This window comes from Pongo abelii, chromosome 8 (assembly GCF_028885655.2).
Source record: "Pongo abelii isolate AG06213 chromosome 8, NHGRI_mPonAbe1-v2.0_pri, whole genome shotgun sequence".
NCBI lineage: Eukaryota > Metazoa > Chordata > Mammalia > Primates > Hominidae > Pongo > Pongo abelii.
This window is the reverse complement of record NC_071993.2, coordinates 94,242,248-94,261,222: the sequence shown is the minus strand read 5'-3', so window position 1 is coordinate 94,261,222 and position 18,975 is coordinate 94,242,248. Positions and strand designations below refer to the sequence as shown.

The 18,975-nt window shown below is 38.9% G+C and overlaps 1 protein-coding gene across 4 annotated transcripts in view; it reads right to left on the bottom strand.

Moving 5' to 3' along the window:
• MINPP1 (multiple inositol-polyphosphate phosphatase 1) overlaps positions 1 to 14,538 on the bottom strand; it is a 74,664-nt gene extending 60,126 nt beyond the window's left edge. For 2 of the 4 annotated variants that reach the window (XR_008510198.2, XM_054521622.2), the window contains exons 1-3: positions 13,861 to 14,497; positions 10,902 to 11,099; positions 6,219 to 6,316 (exon numbers count right to left, since the gene is read on the bottom strand). Coding sequence is in view for 3 of the 4 variants with exons in the window: in XM_054521622.2 (XP_054377597.2) it covers positions 6,219 to 6,316; positions 10,902 to 11,099; positions 13,861 to 14,497 (933 nt within the window). In the remaining variant the exon portion in view is untranslated. 4 annotated transcript variants of the gene reach the window in all.
• Between the last annotated feature and the right edge of the window lie 4,437 nt (positions 14,539 to 18,975).

Genomic DNA, 18,975 nt, shown 5'->3' with positions numbered 1-18,975 from the left:
TTATAAATTGAAGGAAATGAAATATTACATGAACGCCTTGAACGAGGCTCAGAGCAAAAGGTGATACTGTTTCTTAGCTTAAGTATGACAGATGCATGAAATGGTGAAGCTATATATTTGCCAAGACCACTCCTGGTTCTGGAACCTGCCTGACAGGATTGACAGGAAGCCGGCAAACCTGAGTGGCCTTGCCCTGGAAGACATTCATACAAGATGATGGACTGGATTAATTATTAATGATTGTGTATATTCTTTTGATGTAAGGTATCCCTCTTTGAAAACCAGGGGCTGACCTGGGGTGTTATGATATGTATATATTGGCTTTCGTCCACACTTCCTGGTTTGTAACTCCCATATCCCTTGTTGTAGTCTTTTGGTATAATGCTGGGTGTGTTAGGCCTCCGGGGCAGGCCTCAGGAAACAGAATCTCTCTCTTGCCTCCCTTTCACCTGTGTGGAGGCAGAACTCTAATCTTCCTGCCTTTCTGGGAGTCTTAAGATCCTGCCCTGAAAGGGTCCTGCCTCATATCCTGGGGGGAAGGAATACTTCCATAAAAACCCAAGAGGACTGGGTTTAGAGAGCTTACAGATGGCTGAACATGTGGAGCTTCCTGGAGGGTGGCATGCCCAGGGAGGACATGGAAGCTCCACATCCCTTCCCCCATATCTCACCCTACTCATCTCTTCATCTGTATCCTTTGTAACATCCTTTATAATAAACCAGCAAAAGTGTTTCCTTGAGTTCTGTAAGCTGCTACAGCAAATTAACTGAACCCAAAGAAGAGGTCATGGGAACGCCAACTTGAAGCCAGTTGAGCAGAAGAGTACCGATGGGGCACTTGGGGACTGAGCCCTCAACCTGTGGGATCTAATACTACCTCCAAGTAGACAATGTTAGAACTGAACTGGAGGACATCCAGCTGCTTGTTGTGCAGGGGAAAGGTTCCCACACATTTGGTCACAGAAGTCTTCTGTGTTGATGATTGTGGTGGTGGTGTGAGAGTAGAGGAAAAACACGGCTTGAGAGAGTTTGTCCTTACACAAAGGCAATTAAATCAAGAAGTTAACAAAGAGACGTAAACGCTAAGAAATTTAAAAAGGAATTAGATAAAAGTCTGTTCAATCTATTCAAATAATAAAATCTACTATTAGAAATAAAAAGGAGGCAACTGAAGATTTTAAAAATTCTCACGTGCTTACTACTAAAACTTTATATTTAAAAAAAAAGGGCCGGGTGCGGTGGCTCACGCCTGTAATCCCAGCACTTTGGGAGACCAAGACGGGCGGATCGCGAGGTCAGGAGATCAAGACCATCCTGGCTAACACAGTGAAACCCCGTCTCTACTAAAAATACAAAAAATTAGCCAGGTACGGTGGCGGGCACCTGTAGTCCCAGCTGCTCGGGAGGCTGAGGCAGCAGAATGGCTTGAACCCGGGAGCTGGAGCTTGCAGTGAGCCGAGATCACGCCTCTGTACTCCAACCTGGGTGAAAGAGCAAGACTCTGTCTCAAAAAAAAAAAAAAAAGGCCGGGTGCGGTGGCTCACACCTGTAATCCCAGCAGTTTGGGAGGCCGAGGCAAGTGGCTCCCTTGAGGTCAAGGGTTCAAGACCAGCCTGGGCAACATGGCAACACCCCGTCTCTACTAAAAATACAAAAATTAGCCAGGTGTGGTGGCAGATGCCTGTGGTCCCAGCTACTAAGGAGGCTGAAGCACAAGAATCGACAATTCTACCAGACATACACCTTCAGAAACAGGTATACCTGTACCCCAATAAACATATACAATAATGTTTATAGCAACAAGGTTCATAATAGCCCCAAACTAAAAACAATGTCTACCAAAAAGATAATGAATAAACTGTAAAATACTCATATAATGGAATATTATACAGTAATGAAAATTAAAAATTGTAGCTATATGCAACCTCATAAATCTTTTTTCATTTTTAAAACTTTATTAAATTGTAATTTACATACACATGATGTAAATATACAGGTTGATGACTTTTGACAAATATAAACAACTGTATAACCTGCCCCCACCATGATAATACAATGACTTAATCACCCCCAAGAAGTTACCTCTTGCCCCTTTGCTTCAATCTCCTCTAATACTCTGCTACAGGTACATGTTTTACAGAATCCTGAGAAATGTCTGTGACCTCATAATTACCAATCCATTTGAGAAGAGGTACATTTTCCTGAAATTTGTAAACCTTTTCACAACACAACAGGTCAAGATCATTTTAAATTCCTCCCAGTTCAAATCCCTGCCTTCTAAGTAGCAATCTATAAATGGGGAGCTTTTTTTTAAACTTGTGTCGTGGGAGTTTGTTGTATGGATTATTTCATTACCCAGTTATTAATCCCAGTGCCCATTAGTTATTTTTCCTGATCCTCTCCCTCCTCCCATCCTCTGCCCTCTGAAAGGCCCCAGTGTATGTTGTTCCCCTCTATCCGTGTATGTGTTCTCACCATTTAGCTCCCAAATAAATCTTAAAAACTTAATGTTGAACAAGAGCTAGATACCAAAAGAGAAAAAATACACACTGAGTAATTCCATCTTTATAAAGTTCAAAAACAGATAAAGCTAAACTGTTTCTTAGGGAAAAAATAAATTAAACAATAAACTACCGTAATAAAGAAAAAATTGAAAGCAAAAATACACAAGTAATTATGGAGAAATAATTTCAGAGAAGGAAAACACTTTTTAAAATCAAAAGATATATTTGCTTAATTCAGCAAATAATGGATAACATAAATGACTTTTATAGGTATATTAAATACCAAAACTAATCCCAGGAGAGAGAAAATCTAGATATACTTATTAAAGAAGACACAAATTGCAAAAAAGCTATCCTACAAATTAACTTTCTCCTTTGTGCCCCACTACACCTTTTACGGGCAGTCCGCAACTTATGATGGTTTGACTTAAAATTTTTCAACTTTACAATGGTTCAAAAGCAATACACTTTCAGTGCGCTCCTTGACTTACAATGAGGCTATGTCTGGATAAACCCATTGTATATCGTAAATGTACTTCCAACTTGAGATATTCAATCTACCATTGGTTTATCTGGATGCAACCCCACCTAACTTAAGGAGCAACTGTGTATACTTCTATCACTGTATAGACATCCTATTGTCTTGCAATGGTTTAGTTACATGTCTTTCATTCCTTTTGGCATTCTTTGAGGACAATATCTATCTTATGTTAGTGTCTTTAGTTCCAAGCAAGTGCTTGTCACAGAACAGAAACTCAAAAAATGCTTGCTGAAGGTACACAAAGTCCAGGATATCTAATTATCTCAGAATTTCATAAATGTCTATTAATTTTTAATTGTAAAAAACATTCTTGGCCAGGTGCAGTGGCTCACACCTGTAAACCCAGCACTTTGGGAGGGTGAGGCAGGTGGATCACTTGAGTTCAGGAGTTCGAGACCAGCCTGACCAACATGGTGAAACCCCGTCTCTACTAAAAATACAAACATTAGCCAGGCATGATGGCACATGCCTGTAATCCCAGCTACTGGGGAGGCTGAGGCAGGAGAACTGCTTGAACGCAAGAGACAGAGGTTGCAGTGAGCTGAGATTGGGCCACTGCACTCCAGCCTGGTCGACAGAGGAAGACTCTGTCTCAAAAAAAAAAAAAATTCTTAACGAAGAACTTTAAACACATAAAAAATATAAAACAGTAGTATAACGCACCTCTGTGTACTCATCCAACTTCAACAATAATCAACATTCAACGAATCCCATTTCAGCTTTGTTCCTACCACCACCACTGAATTATTTTGAAGCAAATCCCAGGTATCATTTTATTTCACCTGTAAATACTTCAGTATATAAACCTATTTCACAGTGAAAGTCCTAAGCAGGGATAAATTATTTTCTATCAAATCGCTGAGGTAAATAATAGAAAATACCTCAATCAAAAGACAACCTTATATTTTTAAAAGAAGAATTTAATTTCTTTTCACATGTAAAAAGAAACTCTTATTCAATTAATTTAATAAACATGTATTTAAATTTTTCAAGTCACAGTCATTTAAATTAGAAGTTCTTTTTTTTTCCTTTTTTTTTCTGAGACAAGAGTCTTGCTTTGTCGCCCAGGCTGAAATGCAGTGGCACAATCTTGGCTCACTGCAACCTCTACCTCCTGGGTTCAAGCGATTCTCCTGCCTCAGCCTCCCGAGTAGCTGAGATCACAGGTGTGCACCACCACGCTTGGCTAATTTTTTTATTTTTAGTATGGACGGGGTTTCACCGTGTTGGCCAGGCTGGTCTCGAACTCCTAACCTCAGGTGATCCACCCACCTTGGCCGCCCAAAGTGCTGGGATTACAGGCATGAGCCACCACGCCTGGCCAAGAAGTTCTTTATTTACAAGGAAAAAAAGTACCTCTACAATAAAGAAATCAGGCAGGCACCATTGTAATCTAATGATCAAACATCACTGGCCAGGAGTGGTGGCTCATGCCTGTAATACCAGCACTTTGGGGGCCCAGGCGGGCAGATCACCTAAGGTCAGGAGTTCAAGGTCAGCCTGGCTAACATGGTGAAACCCCATCTCTACTAAAAATACAAAAATTACCTGGGCATGGTGGCACACGCCTGTAATCCCAGCTACTGGAGAGGCTGAGGCAGGAGAATCACTTGAATCCGGGAGGCAGAGGTTTCAGTTAGCTGAGATTGCGCCACTGCACTCCAGCCTGGGCAACAGAGAGACATTGTCTCAAAAAAATAGTAATAATAATCAATGACATGACAAGTGCACATCAGTCCTTCTGATATGATGCACTGAGAAGCATATATCACTTACGTAGTGCTCTTGTCAAAAATGTTTAATCTGAATCTAATCCTAAGTAAAAAATATCAGACACATCCAAAAACATTCTGAAAAAACCGGGCCTAGACTCTTCCAAAACGCCAATGTACAAAGGACAAAAGAAAGGCTGGAGCACTCTTTCAGGTTAAATGAGACTAAAAGAAATGCAACCAAATGCAATGAATGATCCCTTATTAGATCCTGAATCTTACAAAACAAAGCAAACAAAAACAGCTATAAAAGACTTAAGACGTGAAAATTTGAAAGTTGACTGTACATTAGAAAATATTGTGATATATATGATATACATAAATATGAACTATAGTATTCTGTATTGTGGTTATACAAAAGAATGTTCTTGTCCTAGATGAATGTCCAAGTATTTAAGGGTGAAGCATCCTGATGGTGGGGGGGGGGGAAGATTATATACACACGGGACAGAAAAAACGGCTCCCATATGTCCACATTCTAATCCCTGACATCCTATGAATATGTTACCTTATCTGATAAAAGGGAATCTGCCAGTGTGATTAAGTTATGAATCTCGAGATGGAGAGATAAATCCTGGACTATCTAGGTGGACCCAGTGTAATCAACAAGTATCCTTACGAGAGGCAGGCAGGAAGGACAGAGTTGGCGATGTGCCCATCAGCAGTTTGAGTGATAAGAAATGCAAGCAGCCTCTGGAGATCAGAAAAAGCAGGGTATAGATGTTCTCCTAAAGCCCCCTGAAAGAATACGGCTCTATTGATACCTTGATTTCAGCCCTGTAAGATTCAATATGAACTTCTGACCTCCAGAACCATAAGATAATAAACTTATATTGTTTTAAGCCAGTAAGTTTGTGGTAACTTGTTAGAGCAGCAATGGGAAACTAATATAGTAGAGATAGTGATAAAGGAAATGTAGCAAAAAAGGTTAACTGGTAAATACAGGCGAAGGACATGAGTGTTCACTGTAAAACACAGAACACAATTTCCCATGAAAACTGTTATAAAATAGTTGCTAGGACTTTGGAAACCCATTTATTCTCTCTGAGCTTTGGCTTCCCATAAGAAGAATCTGGGATTATATCAGCTCTATAATCCCTTCCAAGCAGTAAAATTTGATGATGGGTTAAAAGTAGGTCTGTAAATGGGTTGATTTAGAAATCAAATCATCATGGAAAAAATGTTTCCAGAGTTTTTTGAACCTAAACTATTTACAAGTAGGTGGAACCAATTTGAACCTTTAATCTCTCTTTATTTAAGGAAAATTAGGAGTTAGTCACAAAACAGTTTATGTTGCCTAACTACTCATTTTCTGAAAAGCTGCTTCAAGTAACCAAATGCAAACAAGCAAGCCAAAAAAATTTTTTTTAAAAGCAAAGAAACTGCAAAAATAATACTTACCTTTGCATCATCTATGTCAAAAACATCACACCAAGGAGATTTAACACCTTTAATTGCCAGGTCAAATGAACAGGTGAAAAAGGCTACTTGAAGTAAATCTGGGGGGAAAAAAGGGTAACATTTTGTGGGTCATTATTTTCTGCAATTTTTCAAAGGCTAAATATCTGTAGAATGCCATGTGTGGTACAACTCAATAAAATGGACATCTTCAGTTTGGGGAAGAAATAATTTAGTTTCTTCCCGGCTATCAAAGAATTCAGAGTTTTGCTCTGTATAATTTAAGGGTGCAGGACTGAACTATCAGGAAGAAACCATGAGGAAGTATAAATTTCAGTCCAATAAAACTAGGAAATTTTCTGTAATTGGTAACTTTTTTCTGCCTTTTTTTTTTTGGACAGGGTCTTGCTCTGTTGTCCAGGCTACAGTGCAGTGGTGATCACAGCTCACTGCAAACTCGGATTCTTGGGCTCAAGCAATCCTCCTGCCTCAGGTAATTACTCGTTAAGAGCATATTTGCCTAGCAATATCAACAAAAAGTATAACCCAAGGACTTGCTATATAAAACTTAAAATGATTTTGTTAATTTTAGAGGGTTCAAGGAGGGGGGCTAAGGTTATAAAGGTTTTAGTACTCGACTTGAAAATTACAAATAACAAAGTACATTTATTAAACAGTTTAAATTATACAATTCATTTTATAACTAAGAAGCAGCAGTAAGTACAGAAAAGATATAAAAGGAGAGAGAAGACTACAGAGATAGAGAGGGAAGGAAGTGCAAGGTAAGTGAGGGGGAAGGAGAAAGGAGAGACAGCCAAGGAGGAAAAGCACAAAAAGGGAAAAATCACACACTAAAGACAGAAATGTTGGTACCAACATGAGTTTTTCAAACTTAGCTGCTCAAATGATTTTGGAAGTGGATTTCAGAATAAGTTATCTAGCATTTTTACACTGCTAATTTGCTGATTACATTGAGATAAATATGGGTATTGAAGAGAAGGGATAAGAGAATGAACGCTTGGGCTATAAAAAGTACTCTTTGTTAGTAAATAAAAACACTGCTGCTCTCTAGTCAATGACAAGTGGGTGATATTTAATGCTAGAGAGAAAAAAAGTCAACTGCAGTGGTTGCCTCCATTGCTTTGATTTTTCTTTAATTTTACCGCCTTTCCTGTTTTCCTAAAGGAAAATGGGACCAAAAATCAACTGACGTTACATGCATTTTGCACTAGTTCTGAGTTTAAAGAATTCCTGAGGCAGTATATAATACAAAAAAAATGTATTTCATTGGGAATATACAGAAAAGCCATTCAAAACTTCGCTTATGTAAAGAAAAGATTTTATAACCTCAATACCTGATACAATATAGTGGCTTGTAAGTACCAGGTACATTTGATGAAAGGACACGGCTTATTTACACTCGAAGCTCTAATTCTGAAACTATGAAGTCAGTCCACATGGTATATTCTTTAACCGGAAGAGAGTTTACTGGAAAAAAAAAATTCACCAAAAAACTCTTCAGAGTACAGGGAGAAAAAGCATCAGATGAAGACAGGCTGAGACCTGACTTTACCACTAATTATCCTGGGTAAGCTCTCTTTAGTGTCAATTTCCCCACTTACAAAGTAAAGAGGTTAGATACACTATCTTATTTAAGTTATAGCTCTGACTTATCTGTTATGACCCTTCTGATTTCGTGGTCAATCTTTCAGAAGCTCAAAAATATTTCAGGTGGATAAGAAATGTAAATATTTAAAAAACGAAATAGACCCTTTCCCTCCACTCCCCTGAGAAAAAAAATAAAACGACAAAAAACGAAGACAATAGGAAAATATAATAATCTTGGGGTGGGAGGATTCCTAGACAAAATACAACACTCAGAAGCCATAATGAAGAGACAGATACGGCTATGTAAAAGATGTAAACTTCTGTGCAATCAAAGGCACCATCAACAAACCTAAGAGATAAGCAAGAAATTAAAATATTAGCAACATACAATAAGCAAAGGGCGAATCCTTTGTCAGGCAGAGTTAAAAGATACAATTAATATATCCATAACACATAAAAGGTATTTGTGATTCATAAGAAAACAAAAATAACCCAATAGAAAATGACCAAAGTTATGAAGGGGCAATTTTTAGAAGAAATGCAAATGGCTACTAAACATGAAAAGATGTTCACTTTCAGAAGTAATCAAAGAACTGCAAATTAAAGCTAGACACTATTTTTCATTAGTCAAATTGGTGAAAATTAAAATGACTAATAATATCTACTGTTGGAAGATAAGGGAAAATGAGCATTCTCATATACTGTGGATATAAATTTTTACTACACCTTCAGAGAACAATTTCAAAATATATGTCAAGATGTAAAATATTCATGTGTGTTAACCCAGCAATTTCACCTGTTTATCTTTAAAAAACATTTTTAGAAATCTATTTATTTATTTGGAGACCAGGTTATGAGACTGGCTAACTTTTGTGTCTTTGATAGAGGCAGGGTTTCACCATGTTGCCAAGGCTGGTCTTGAACTCCTGGGCTCCAGTGATCCACCCACCTTGGCCTCCCAAAGTGCTGGGATTATAGGTTATGCCACGGCACCCGGCCTCACCTATTTTATCTTACAAATAAACTCTCAAGTGTAAAAAACAGACTACAAGAATGTTCACTGTAGCATTACCTGAAAGAGTTAAAAACTAAGAAAAACTTCAGTAGGAAAATGGTTCCTATAAAAAGAATTTGGACTGCATTAGCAACAGCCTCTTACAGCAGTAAAATTCAATGATGGGTTAACAATTTAACTAGCATTGACTTACAAATCGAGTCATTCATATGTCCCATGAAATAACACAGGATTTAAAAGAATAAGACAGTTCTATATTTGTCTAGAGACAAATATATTGTTAAGTAAAAATAGTAAGTTACTGAAAATACATATAGCATCACCACTCTTTGTAAACAAAAGGGTATTTAAATAGCAAAAGTATTTATTGCGCAATTACTGCACCAGGTACTAAATGCTTTGTATGAATTAATCTTATATAATCTTTGCAATAATCCTACAAGACAAGAATAATTCCCACATTCATTTTACAGAAAAGGAAACTGTGGCATAAAGACATTAATAAACTTGTCAAAAATCACAGTTATTCAATAGGATAGTAGAGTCAAGATTCAAATGCAAATAGTCCAATTCCAGAATCCATTATTTTAACTACCATACTTAATATTGCTTCCAAAAAGAAGTTGCTGTCAGTTACTTCATCAGTAAAATACATAATTCTTGCCCATTCAGAGACTAAACATAGTTTTAAAAAAATCTTTTTCAACAACCTAACTGACTACTAACAGAATAATGGCTAGATATTGGTATAGATATAGAATGAAATACATACATTTAAAATGTAGGACTAGAATTACAAACATTACATCAAAAACAAAAAGTTGCATAAAAATAGAATTTTGGACTGGTATAAACTTTGATACCACTCTTAAATGTTTTAAAATCTGCAAAACAATATCCCATTTATGTATAAAAACTGGCATGGGATAATATAAATGCTCAATTCATGACAACAATTACCACTGGTGAGAAAGGAAGAAGAATGGGATCCAGGAAAGGGACCAGTAGACCTCAATTTATTTAAGGCAAGTAACTGAAGCACAAAGTTAAAATTGAGTAAAACCAAGTTGTGGGTATAGGGATGTTCACTACATTAGCCTTTTTTGTTATCTTCATGTTTGAATTATTTCCCAATAAAGTAAATAATTTTTAAAGCTCCATAGGCGATGCCAATGTACTGCCAGTTTGGAGAGAGAAAAAATTCAATTTCAAATGCTAGTCTAGGCATCTTCTTTTTGATCCTTATAAAGCATCCAGGCCCTGTGACTGATAAATTCTAATCTATTTTTTCCCCAACATCTACTTCCAGTCTTTTGGAAATTAATTCAGAGTATAATGTAATCTACAATCTTTGCAGGTATCTTTGTCAACATCTACCCTATGGAATATAAATTCCTGGAAAACAGAAAAAAATCTTATTTTCTTAATCTCCCGTTGCTAGGTGACCAGGTGCCCTGGTTTCCCACCTGCTTAACTGGCAAAATTATTAATAGTGTTCCCTTTCACTTTCGAAAGTGTCCCACCAGTTTGGATGGTAAGGTGCATGGCCAGCCCATCCACTGCAATAACTTATGATAGACATGACTGCTCATCTTCTCAGCATTGTTACATATAACTCAAAAAACATCATAGTACTTTGCTTTCCACTTTCTAAAACTTACCCCTCTTGCACATTAACAGGTACTTTTGAACTGCTTCAAAAGCTAAAGAATTTATATGATTTTTCCATTTGTATCACTTTATGAGGGGGAAATTCAGAAAAGATAATTTGTTTTAAAAATAATGCCTACAGTTGAGGCTTTATATTACTCTGCCCTCAAAAAAACTCCAGAATATAACTAGAATCTTGTACGTTAATTTAAATAACACTCAAAGAAGAATATGAATCTAAAAATGGTAAATAGTAAACACAAGGTATACAATTTTTTTGACCCAGAACATATTATTTTCTTAATGCAAATCAATTATGGGCCTTTAAAAAAGATTGTTTCCTTATGTTTTCATTTTCACAGTTCAAAATTATTTAAACTGTAAGTTCAAATAAAAGACAACAGACATATTACCTGCATTTAAATCATTTACTGGCACTTGCAAAGTAGCTGCAACTTTTTTTAAAATGTTCTGCATTTCTGGTCCAGTTTTGAAGGCTTCCACATGATAAAGAGCTGTAGCATTTTTTTCTACTTCAGTTAAAAACTTCTCACAGTGATCAAAAAATCTCATTAGTTTATCATTAACTGTTGGAGGTCCAAACTCCATATCTGAAAGAGAAAAAAATTTATATATATTTGTAAATCACTGACATAAATGACAGTTTCAAATTATTGAAAATGTTAAGTGTGAAAAAGGAACACTAACATCTTACTAATCTGCACAGCTGAAATAAGCACATATTGATCAGGAAACTCATAGGGTAAAATTATTCCCCATTTATAATGGCTGTAATGCATGAGAATAGCTAGAAAAGGCTAAAGAAATAGAGACTGAAGATTAAATGTGTTGTAGAGATGCTACACAATGAAACTGCATCATACATTAATAAGTACTGTTTCTGTCAGGCACGGAGAACTTTAGAAAGCAAACTAAAAATCAGCAAAGTTTCTACTTACAAGGTGAGAGAGAATTCAACATATGGAATCTATTTGTTCACTCTAAGCCAAAGTCTAAACAGAGTATTTTATTTTCTCAATTAACCTTCCCAACTCTGTGTTACTTTACAAAGATTCTGCTTTGGACAAAAACCACTGACAGCAGCACAAAACGCACTGATGTTTTGGGTCTCCTGTGCCTCACCGTGCTGGGCCTGTGACTTGGTTTATCTTTTAACTGAAGCCCCAGATAACTTTCTATTTAAAATTTAATAAATTACATTATGCCCCCAATTTGGCAACAAATATGTATTGGAGAAGCATTCATAATCATGCTTCAACTGGTGTGCCTTTTACGTTTTTTTCAAGTCATATTCAAAACACACATTTTTCAATCATTTCTCCAACAATTTACCATGAAAAGAACACCAAGTATATCATTTTTGTACATAAAATATGAGAAAATTGAATATAGTTTTATCTGGGCTTTGGATGTGTATGCAAAAAAAAATCAATATGTATGTTTGTGTCTCTCTTGAAATGGATAATTCTGCTCACTTTGTCAATTGGATTGCAATTCTTAAGAAAATATCTTGACTAGGAAAATAAGCGAACTTTGTCACCTTTTTTCTGTGGCCGCTAAAATATAATTTCCCAAGCGCATCTGGGTATTTTATCCTTGTTACTATCTAATTATTGCTAGTCTTTAAACAAAAACAAAGGCATTGTTCTGTTTCTACAAAACTACAAATCTAATTCAGCAGACTCCCTCAAAAGACCAGATGTACATAATAGGCAAAACTATTGTCTATAGAGAATAATAAAGTGGCTAGGCAAAGGGTTTACTATCCGACACTGAAAACGGTCAGGAGTGGGCTTATTCTGAACTGTAGTATTTTCATCCCTGGCTCTGTACTGAGAGTCAAATGCCAGTCTTCGTAATGCCATCTGAGAACAAAAATTCACTTCTTCCAGGAAGTCGCTATAGATATTGCGTTACATTAAAATATGTTCTGCTTTCAGCATTCTGTTAATTTAACAGATTTATGAGGAATTTTCACTCATGTTAATGGAAAAAGTATACATTTTTAAAAAAAACACAATTCAACAAATAACTAGACACAAGTCAGCTAACTGAATTACCCACAATAACATGACACAGAATCAGTGGAGAAATCCCTTACAGATGGTTTCACTGTTCAACAGCCACAGAAGAAATTACAAACCAGCCTACTTCTAGTTTTTCACTTGGGCTTTGAAGCTAAACAATAATCCTCACTTCAATTCTGGCCTTAAAAGTGATCAAGAAACTATTAATACTTGCTCATCTCTGTGGTACAAAAATGTTACATGTTTTTATTCTTATTAGGTATGTTATTGGACAAATGGAAGCAGTATAGCATAATGGCTAAGAGAGCAAGCTCTGAATCAGATTTCCTGGGTCCACAGCTAGCTGTATGAAAATGGGCAAATTATTTAATGTGTTCGTGTATCAATTTCCTCATCTTTGAGATAAGGGGAAAATACTATCAACTCCAGATTGTGGTTGTAAGGATTTTGTAAAATAAATGTGAGGCATATCTGGCATACAATAGAAATGAGGTGTATGCTATCATTATTATTTGTAACTATTACAACATTTTCTAAGAGAAAAAGACTCATTCTAGGAAAACAGAAGACTTGGATTCTAGACCTTAGAGAAAGACAATTAAGAAGGCATACTCTTGGGCTCGGGTTCTTCACCTGTGAAATAACGGGGCCTTACTAGATGATGTCTCAAATTTCGAAAAAGTGTAATTAATGGAATAAATGAGTTGTTACTGCTTGTGACCACGGACCACAGCTACAATGATGGGAACGCTACAGTAAAAACAAGAACAAAACTGCAGAAAAAAGGAGGACACAAAGGCTTGAGATCAGGTTCCTAAAACAGTCATCTGAAAAAGATGATGAGTTTAAAAAAAAAAGAAATAAGTAAAAACTAGTATCGGAAGCAAAGCCGGAGGAAGAAAATTCTAGATTCTGTTTTTTAAAACGTGCGCCCAATTGTGAAACTAGACGCCAGGGAAGGGGGAAGGGACGGGTTGGCGCTCGAAGGGGCAATTCAGTTTGGGAACGGGAGAGCAAAAATTGAGGGAGGCCTCGTCTGTCCCCTTTCCTGTTGGATCCCCAACTCTACTAAAGCAGGCAGCGTGTACAAGGTGCTGAATTTACACCTGATGAATTAATAAATGAACATACGTGTAAGGGGAAAAAGAGATAGCTAAGTCTGTAATATCCCTCGACAGGGAGGACGTAGCCCGAGGGATGATGGCTTGGGAAAAGAGGAAAGAGAACTGGGGGCATCGGAAAAGCCCAGGGTCTGGGGAAGGCGGGAGAGGATTCAGGGCGGGTGGGAGAACTGGGACAGCACACGGGCCGCCCGGGGGGTCACCTGCGACGTCGGGCGGCGGCAAGCCAGGGTGGTAGTGCTGCCACAGCCCCTGCAGGAAGGCGGCACTGCTATCCATGCAGCGGTGCTTGGAACTGGTGATGAGCCGCAGGCGGCCGTAGTTCTCACGGCTGAAAAGGGCCGGGAAGAGCGAGGCCAGACGCAGCGCCAGCTGTCGCATATCCTGCCGTCCCTTCTCTACTAGCTGCCCGTCCATCCAGTCCGCGTACCACAAAGGCCAGTCGGCCAGCGCTGCACCCAGGTCGCGGCTGCCGGTACTACCTGCCCCGCCATCCCTGGACCCGCGGGCCTGCAGCAACCCGTGCAGCTGCCTCAGCTTGCGGATCTGTTTGGCCGTGGGGTAGCGGGTGCCGTGGCGAATGAGGGCGACCAGCTGCACCGGGGTGCAGCTCCCCTCCAGCAGCTCAGGGTCCCGCCACGGAGCCTCGGGGCCCGACAACAGCAAGGGGTTGACATCCTCGTAGCGAGTCTTGGTGCCGAAATAAGGGCTGAGCGACGAGGCCACCAGGTCCCTCGGCTCTAGAAGAGAGCAGCGCGCAAGCGACGAGAACAGCGCCGCAGCCAGGGCCGCGGCAGGCGCTACGGAGGTCCGGAGGAGGCAGCCGGACGCGCGGAGCATTGTCGGTGCGGTCAGTGGAGGGCGCCGAGCCGGCTGCCGATGCCCAGCTTCCGGCTCCGGAGGGCAGGGGGCGGGTCTGGAGGGCGCTTCCGGCCGGCGGCCCTCGGGATGCGCTTAGCTGTCCTCGAGGAGGTACTAGCCCCTGGCGGTGGGTCCTGCGTCCCGACGGAAAGCTCCGAGGAGCCCTGTAGACTTGTGGCTCGGGTGGAGCCGGCGGAAAACCCCGAGAAGGTTGAGACAGCCGTGGCTGAGGTGGAGCCGGCGTCGCTGCCCTGGAGCGTCGGCGAGTTTCCTCTTAGCCGGAGCTTCAGTGATTGACTCAAAGACTCCTCCGCTTTTTTAGTTGTTTTGGGTGTGAATAAAGCCCGGACTAAACCTTAGTCGCCCACACTAAACCTTAGTCTCCCAGGCTGCCAAAACAGCACAGCTTTTACAGATGACTCTTACATCACCATCCCTACTTTGTGATACTGTGTTTTTCAAAGTTCAGTGCCTGAACCATCAGCATGAAATCTGCCTGAGACGGTTGTTGAAAATGCACATCGCTGGGCCTTGCGGCAGGATGCCTCTTGAAGCCCAAGGTTTTTGTTTTGTTTTTTCCATTTGAGTTTGAAAATAAACAGGATACAGTAAAGCAGAGAACTTGGAAAGGGGCTTACATTCTGCAGGAATTTAAGTCCTGAATCTTTGGTATAATCTTGACCTGGACTACCAGAGCTAACGCGGACATCAGTGAGACAGCACCCTAAAAGCTCTGTGCTTGTTGTTCCCGAAGGCTTAGCGAGTAGAGACATAGCAATCTAGAGAATTTGGGTGCATTGAGTCATAGCCCAACAGATTTACTCTATTATTAAGTATGAGCTAATCTGCTTTGCAAAGCAAACATGCTCTGTATTTACCACCACTCCAGATCCATACGTTCCTCATACATTCCTCCCATGTACTTACATACTCAAATCAAAAGCTGGGTTTTTTAATAGGTTATTGCTCAGAATCTTTGACCCCAAAAATCATAAATCTGAACAATACCTTGTTTTTTCCCACTTGAACTCCAGTTTATTTGCCAGCTGGGGAAATAATAAGTATTACAGAAGTCGTACGGTGATCCAGATTTAAGGAAATTGGGACCACGTTTTCGTAAGTTAGCTTTTCCTTCAAAGACACTATTACATTGCTCTGTGTAAGCCCATCACCATCTTTACTCCTTTTCTCTTTAAGTGTCTCCTTGGTTTAGAGAGGTGTGCCTCTAAGTTTAGGCGTGCCTCTAAATGTTAACCAAGAAGAAACGGGGCCAGCCCGTGAATGCTGAAAATTTGGAGGCGTTCTGTGCAGGAAACCATCTTTAGGGCAACAGATGTTCTTTTTGATATGCTATTTTGTAGCATGTCAGTGCCTGAATATTCATGGTCAGTGATATTTTTGTAGAACTTTGCTCAAATTAGCATTTAGTAAATATCTGCTCCTTCTTAAAATAGGCATTCTAACCCGTAAGCTCTGTAGGCTGAGTCGCCTGATAATATTTCTAAGTGCATTCAGCGAGCATTTGTGCCAGGTTCATCTCACTATATTTTGCCTAATACATATGCTTATTAATGATAAATTCTCACACCCAATCTTTTGAGTCCTTAGGGGTTACCAAGTGTTCCCAAAGTCATTATTCACTTCTTCCTTATGAAGTGATCTTTAGAGACTCTACTTATAAAATGTATGGCACAGTACACATTTTTATACATGAAATTTGCCCCAGTTTGATTTTATTTTCCTTATCCTAATTCCTCATCAATTAATTTTATCCTGTTTTATACACTTAGGTATATCAGCTCCTAATTATTTTGATGTTATGCCAAGATAACAAAGATAAAGTAAAAGTAAGCAATGCCTCCATGTTTTTGGCTAGGAAAAAGCCAAATATAGTATAAAGAAGACAAAGAGTACTTAAGCTTTGGATCCAGACTGTAATTAGCTCTGCCGCTTATTAATTGAGTGACCCAAGTTCTCTGGGCCTTAGTTTTTTTTAATCTGAAAATTGGTAATATTAGAACCTATATCATGGGATTATCATGACAATCAGAGATGATGTATTTAAAATCCATGTAATAGGCCGCTATAAATGATATTTTTATCATTACTAATGTTCAGTGTTACTATTCCTGTGCTAAGATGCCTAGCTTTCTAGCAATTACATGGATTACACTTACTCCCACTGAACATTAAAGTGAATGACTTTCACAGGCAACACATGCATCAAAGATCATTTCATAACTTTTCTAATAATAAAAATCCACTCATCTCACTTAAAATGGATGTCTATTCTTAGAGCACTAAGCAGCCTTTGAAAAAATTTAAAAAGGTCACAGGCCGTGCTCATGATTTCATGCCAGACCATGTCTCAATTATCTGGGCACTCTGTAAATTGGATGCCCTTTGACATAGGTGCCCACTTGGTCCAATCATGTAGTATAGAGAAGTTTGCATAATGCGAAACATGGCTATTCCTTTGCAGAGATCATGGGAAAATCGCCTCCCCTCATAAGAAATTGTGGGTATGGGAGCAATATATTTGGCAAATCTAACACAATACAAGAGGCAGAAAGGAAAATTAATGGTTCAAGATTCTTGCAGAGATAGGAGAGGACGGAACCAAAAACACAGGTAGAGAATTTGATTTGGGCCAGAAGGAGATGAGACCTTATCTTCTAAGAGAATGTTAGAAGGATGGGTAAACATGGGGATAAATTTGTAGATCTGGCAGGAGGGAGTTCATAGAATTCAAGCCTGATGGCCTCAGTTTCCACAGTAACATAGGAGACAAGTTTGAAAGATGGGGGAATAGGAATTAAGTCTTGAAGTGTGAAAATGGTTTGGATTTGCAACTGAGAGAAATGGGAAAGTAATGGGAAAGGATTGACAACTAAGAGGAATGGGAGAAACAAGTAGAAGTTTGTATGGTCAGTTCTGGAGATCCAACTGAGAATGAATTGTTAATGGTTCTGCAATTTTATTTAGAAGCAAACATTATCTGTTGTATTTTTTCAGAGTGGAAAAGAAAAAAAGTTTAACTTGATGGTCCTACATTAATGGGTCTTGAGTAGAACTTCATTTCTAATCAATCCACTATACTAAAGGATAAGCTCAATTATTTTTGCCAGATTATCCACAGGACTTCAAAAATAGTCATTCAGCTTTTAAGATTGCATGGTGTCGGCCAGGCGCAGTGGCTCATGCCTGTAATCTCAGCACTTTGGGAAGCTGAGGTGCGCGGATCACCTGAGGTCAGGAGTTTGAGACCAGCCTGGCCAACATGTTGAAACCCCATCTCTACTAAAAATACAAAAAAATTAGCTGGCTGTGGTGGTGGACGCCTGTAATACCAGCTGCTTGGGAGGCTGAGGGAGGAGAATTGCTTGAACTTGGGAGGTGGAGGTTGCAGTAAGCCGAGATCACACCATTGCACTCCAGCCTGGGCAACAAGAGCAAAACTCCGTCTCAAAAAGAAAAAAAAGATTACATGGTGTCATATATAGTATTTTAAGTTACAGCCATCTACTTTACTTTTAAAGAGATTACTAAGATAGTTTTCTGGGGACAAAACAATAAAGGAAAGGAAACAGCTAAATTCTGTAGTGAAACAGCAAGGCTCTCTATGTAAGCATATACAATACTAAGAACATGGTCTCAGAAGTTAGACTTTCTGGTTTTCAGATTCCAGCTTCATCTCTTATTACCTGTGAAATATTTAAAAAATTAAATTATTTTGCCACCATTCTTTTTCATTGTAAAGTGGGGATAATAACACCTAGCCATGAGACTGTTGAGAGGATTAAACAAAACAGCTTATATAAAGACTTTATGTAGTTCCTGCCCCCAAATAAATATCAGTTGCTTTTATTAAGCAGAATTAAAGGGTTTCTTATTATCACATCTCTCTTAATCAAATAAACTGACAAATAGTTTTTCATAGATATTTATTATCTCATAACTACATTAAGCAACGAACTTTGTGCCTATGCCAAGAAAGTTTGAGCTTTCTTATCTTTCTGCCCTGCTGTTGCATCATTCCTCTTTTAACAGTTGCCGGATGTTGAGTTAGTGTTTATTTGCTTTTTGTTGCAGTGGAAGCCAACAGAAGAGGGGTCCATGTGTACAGATAGGGCTGGAGTGATCCATGTTCCAACAGCAGTCCCTTTAACCTCACTTGAATGTGGAGGCTGCACAGGTCACAAGTCTGAAGACTACAAGCTACCTTTGCTTAAAAGGAACCACACCATCACTGATAGCTAACTGCTAGATTGTTCTCCAGCATATCAGAGCTACATTGAATTACTTGAGTTGTGCTTCAATTAATGTAGAGATCTTCACTGAACCACACATAACCACTGAAGTAACCTGCTGTTTACAGTCTCTATCATGCTTTGCCAAGAGAGTTATTTTACAGTGACAAAACTTCTCTTCTGGTGCCCTGACACATCCTAGGACTT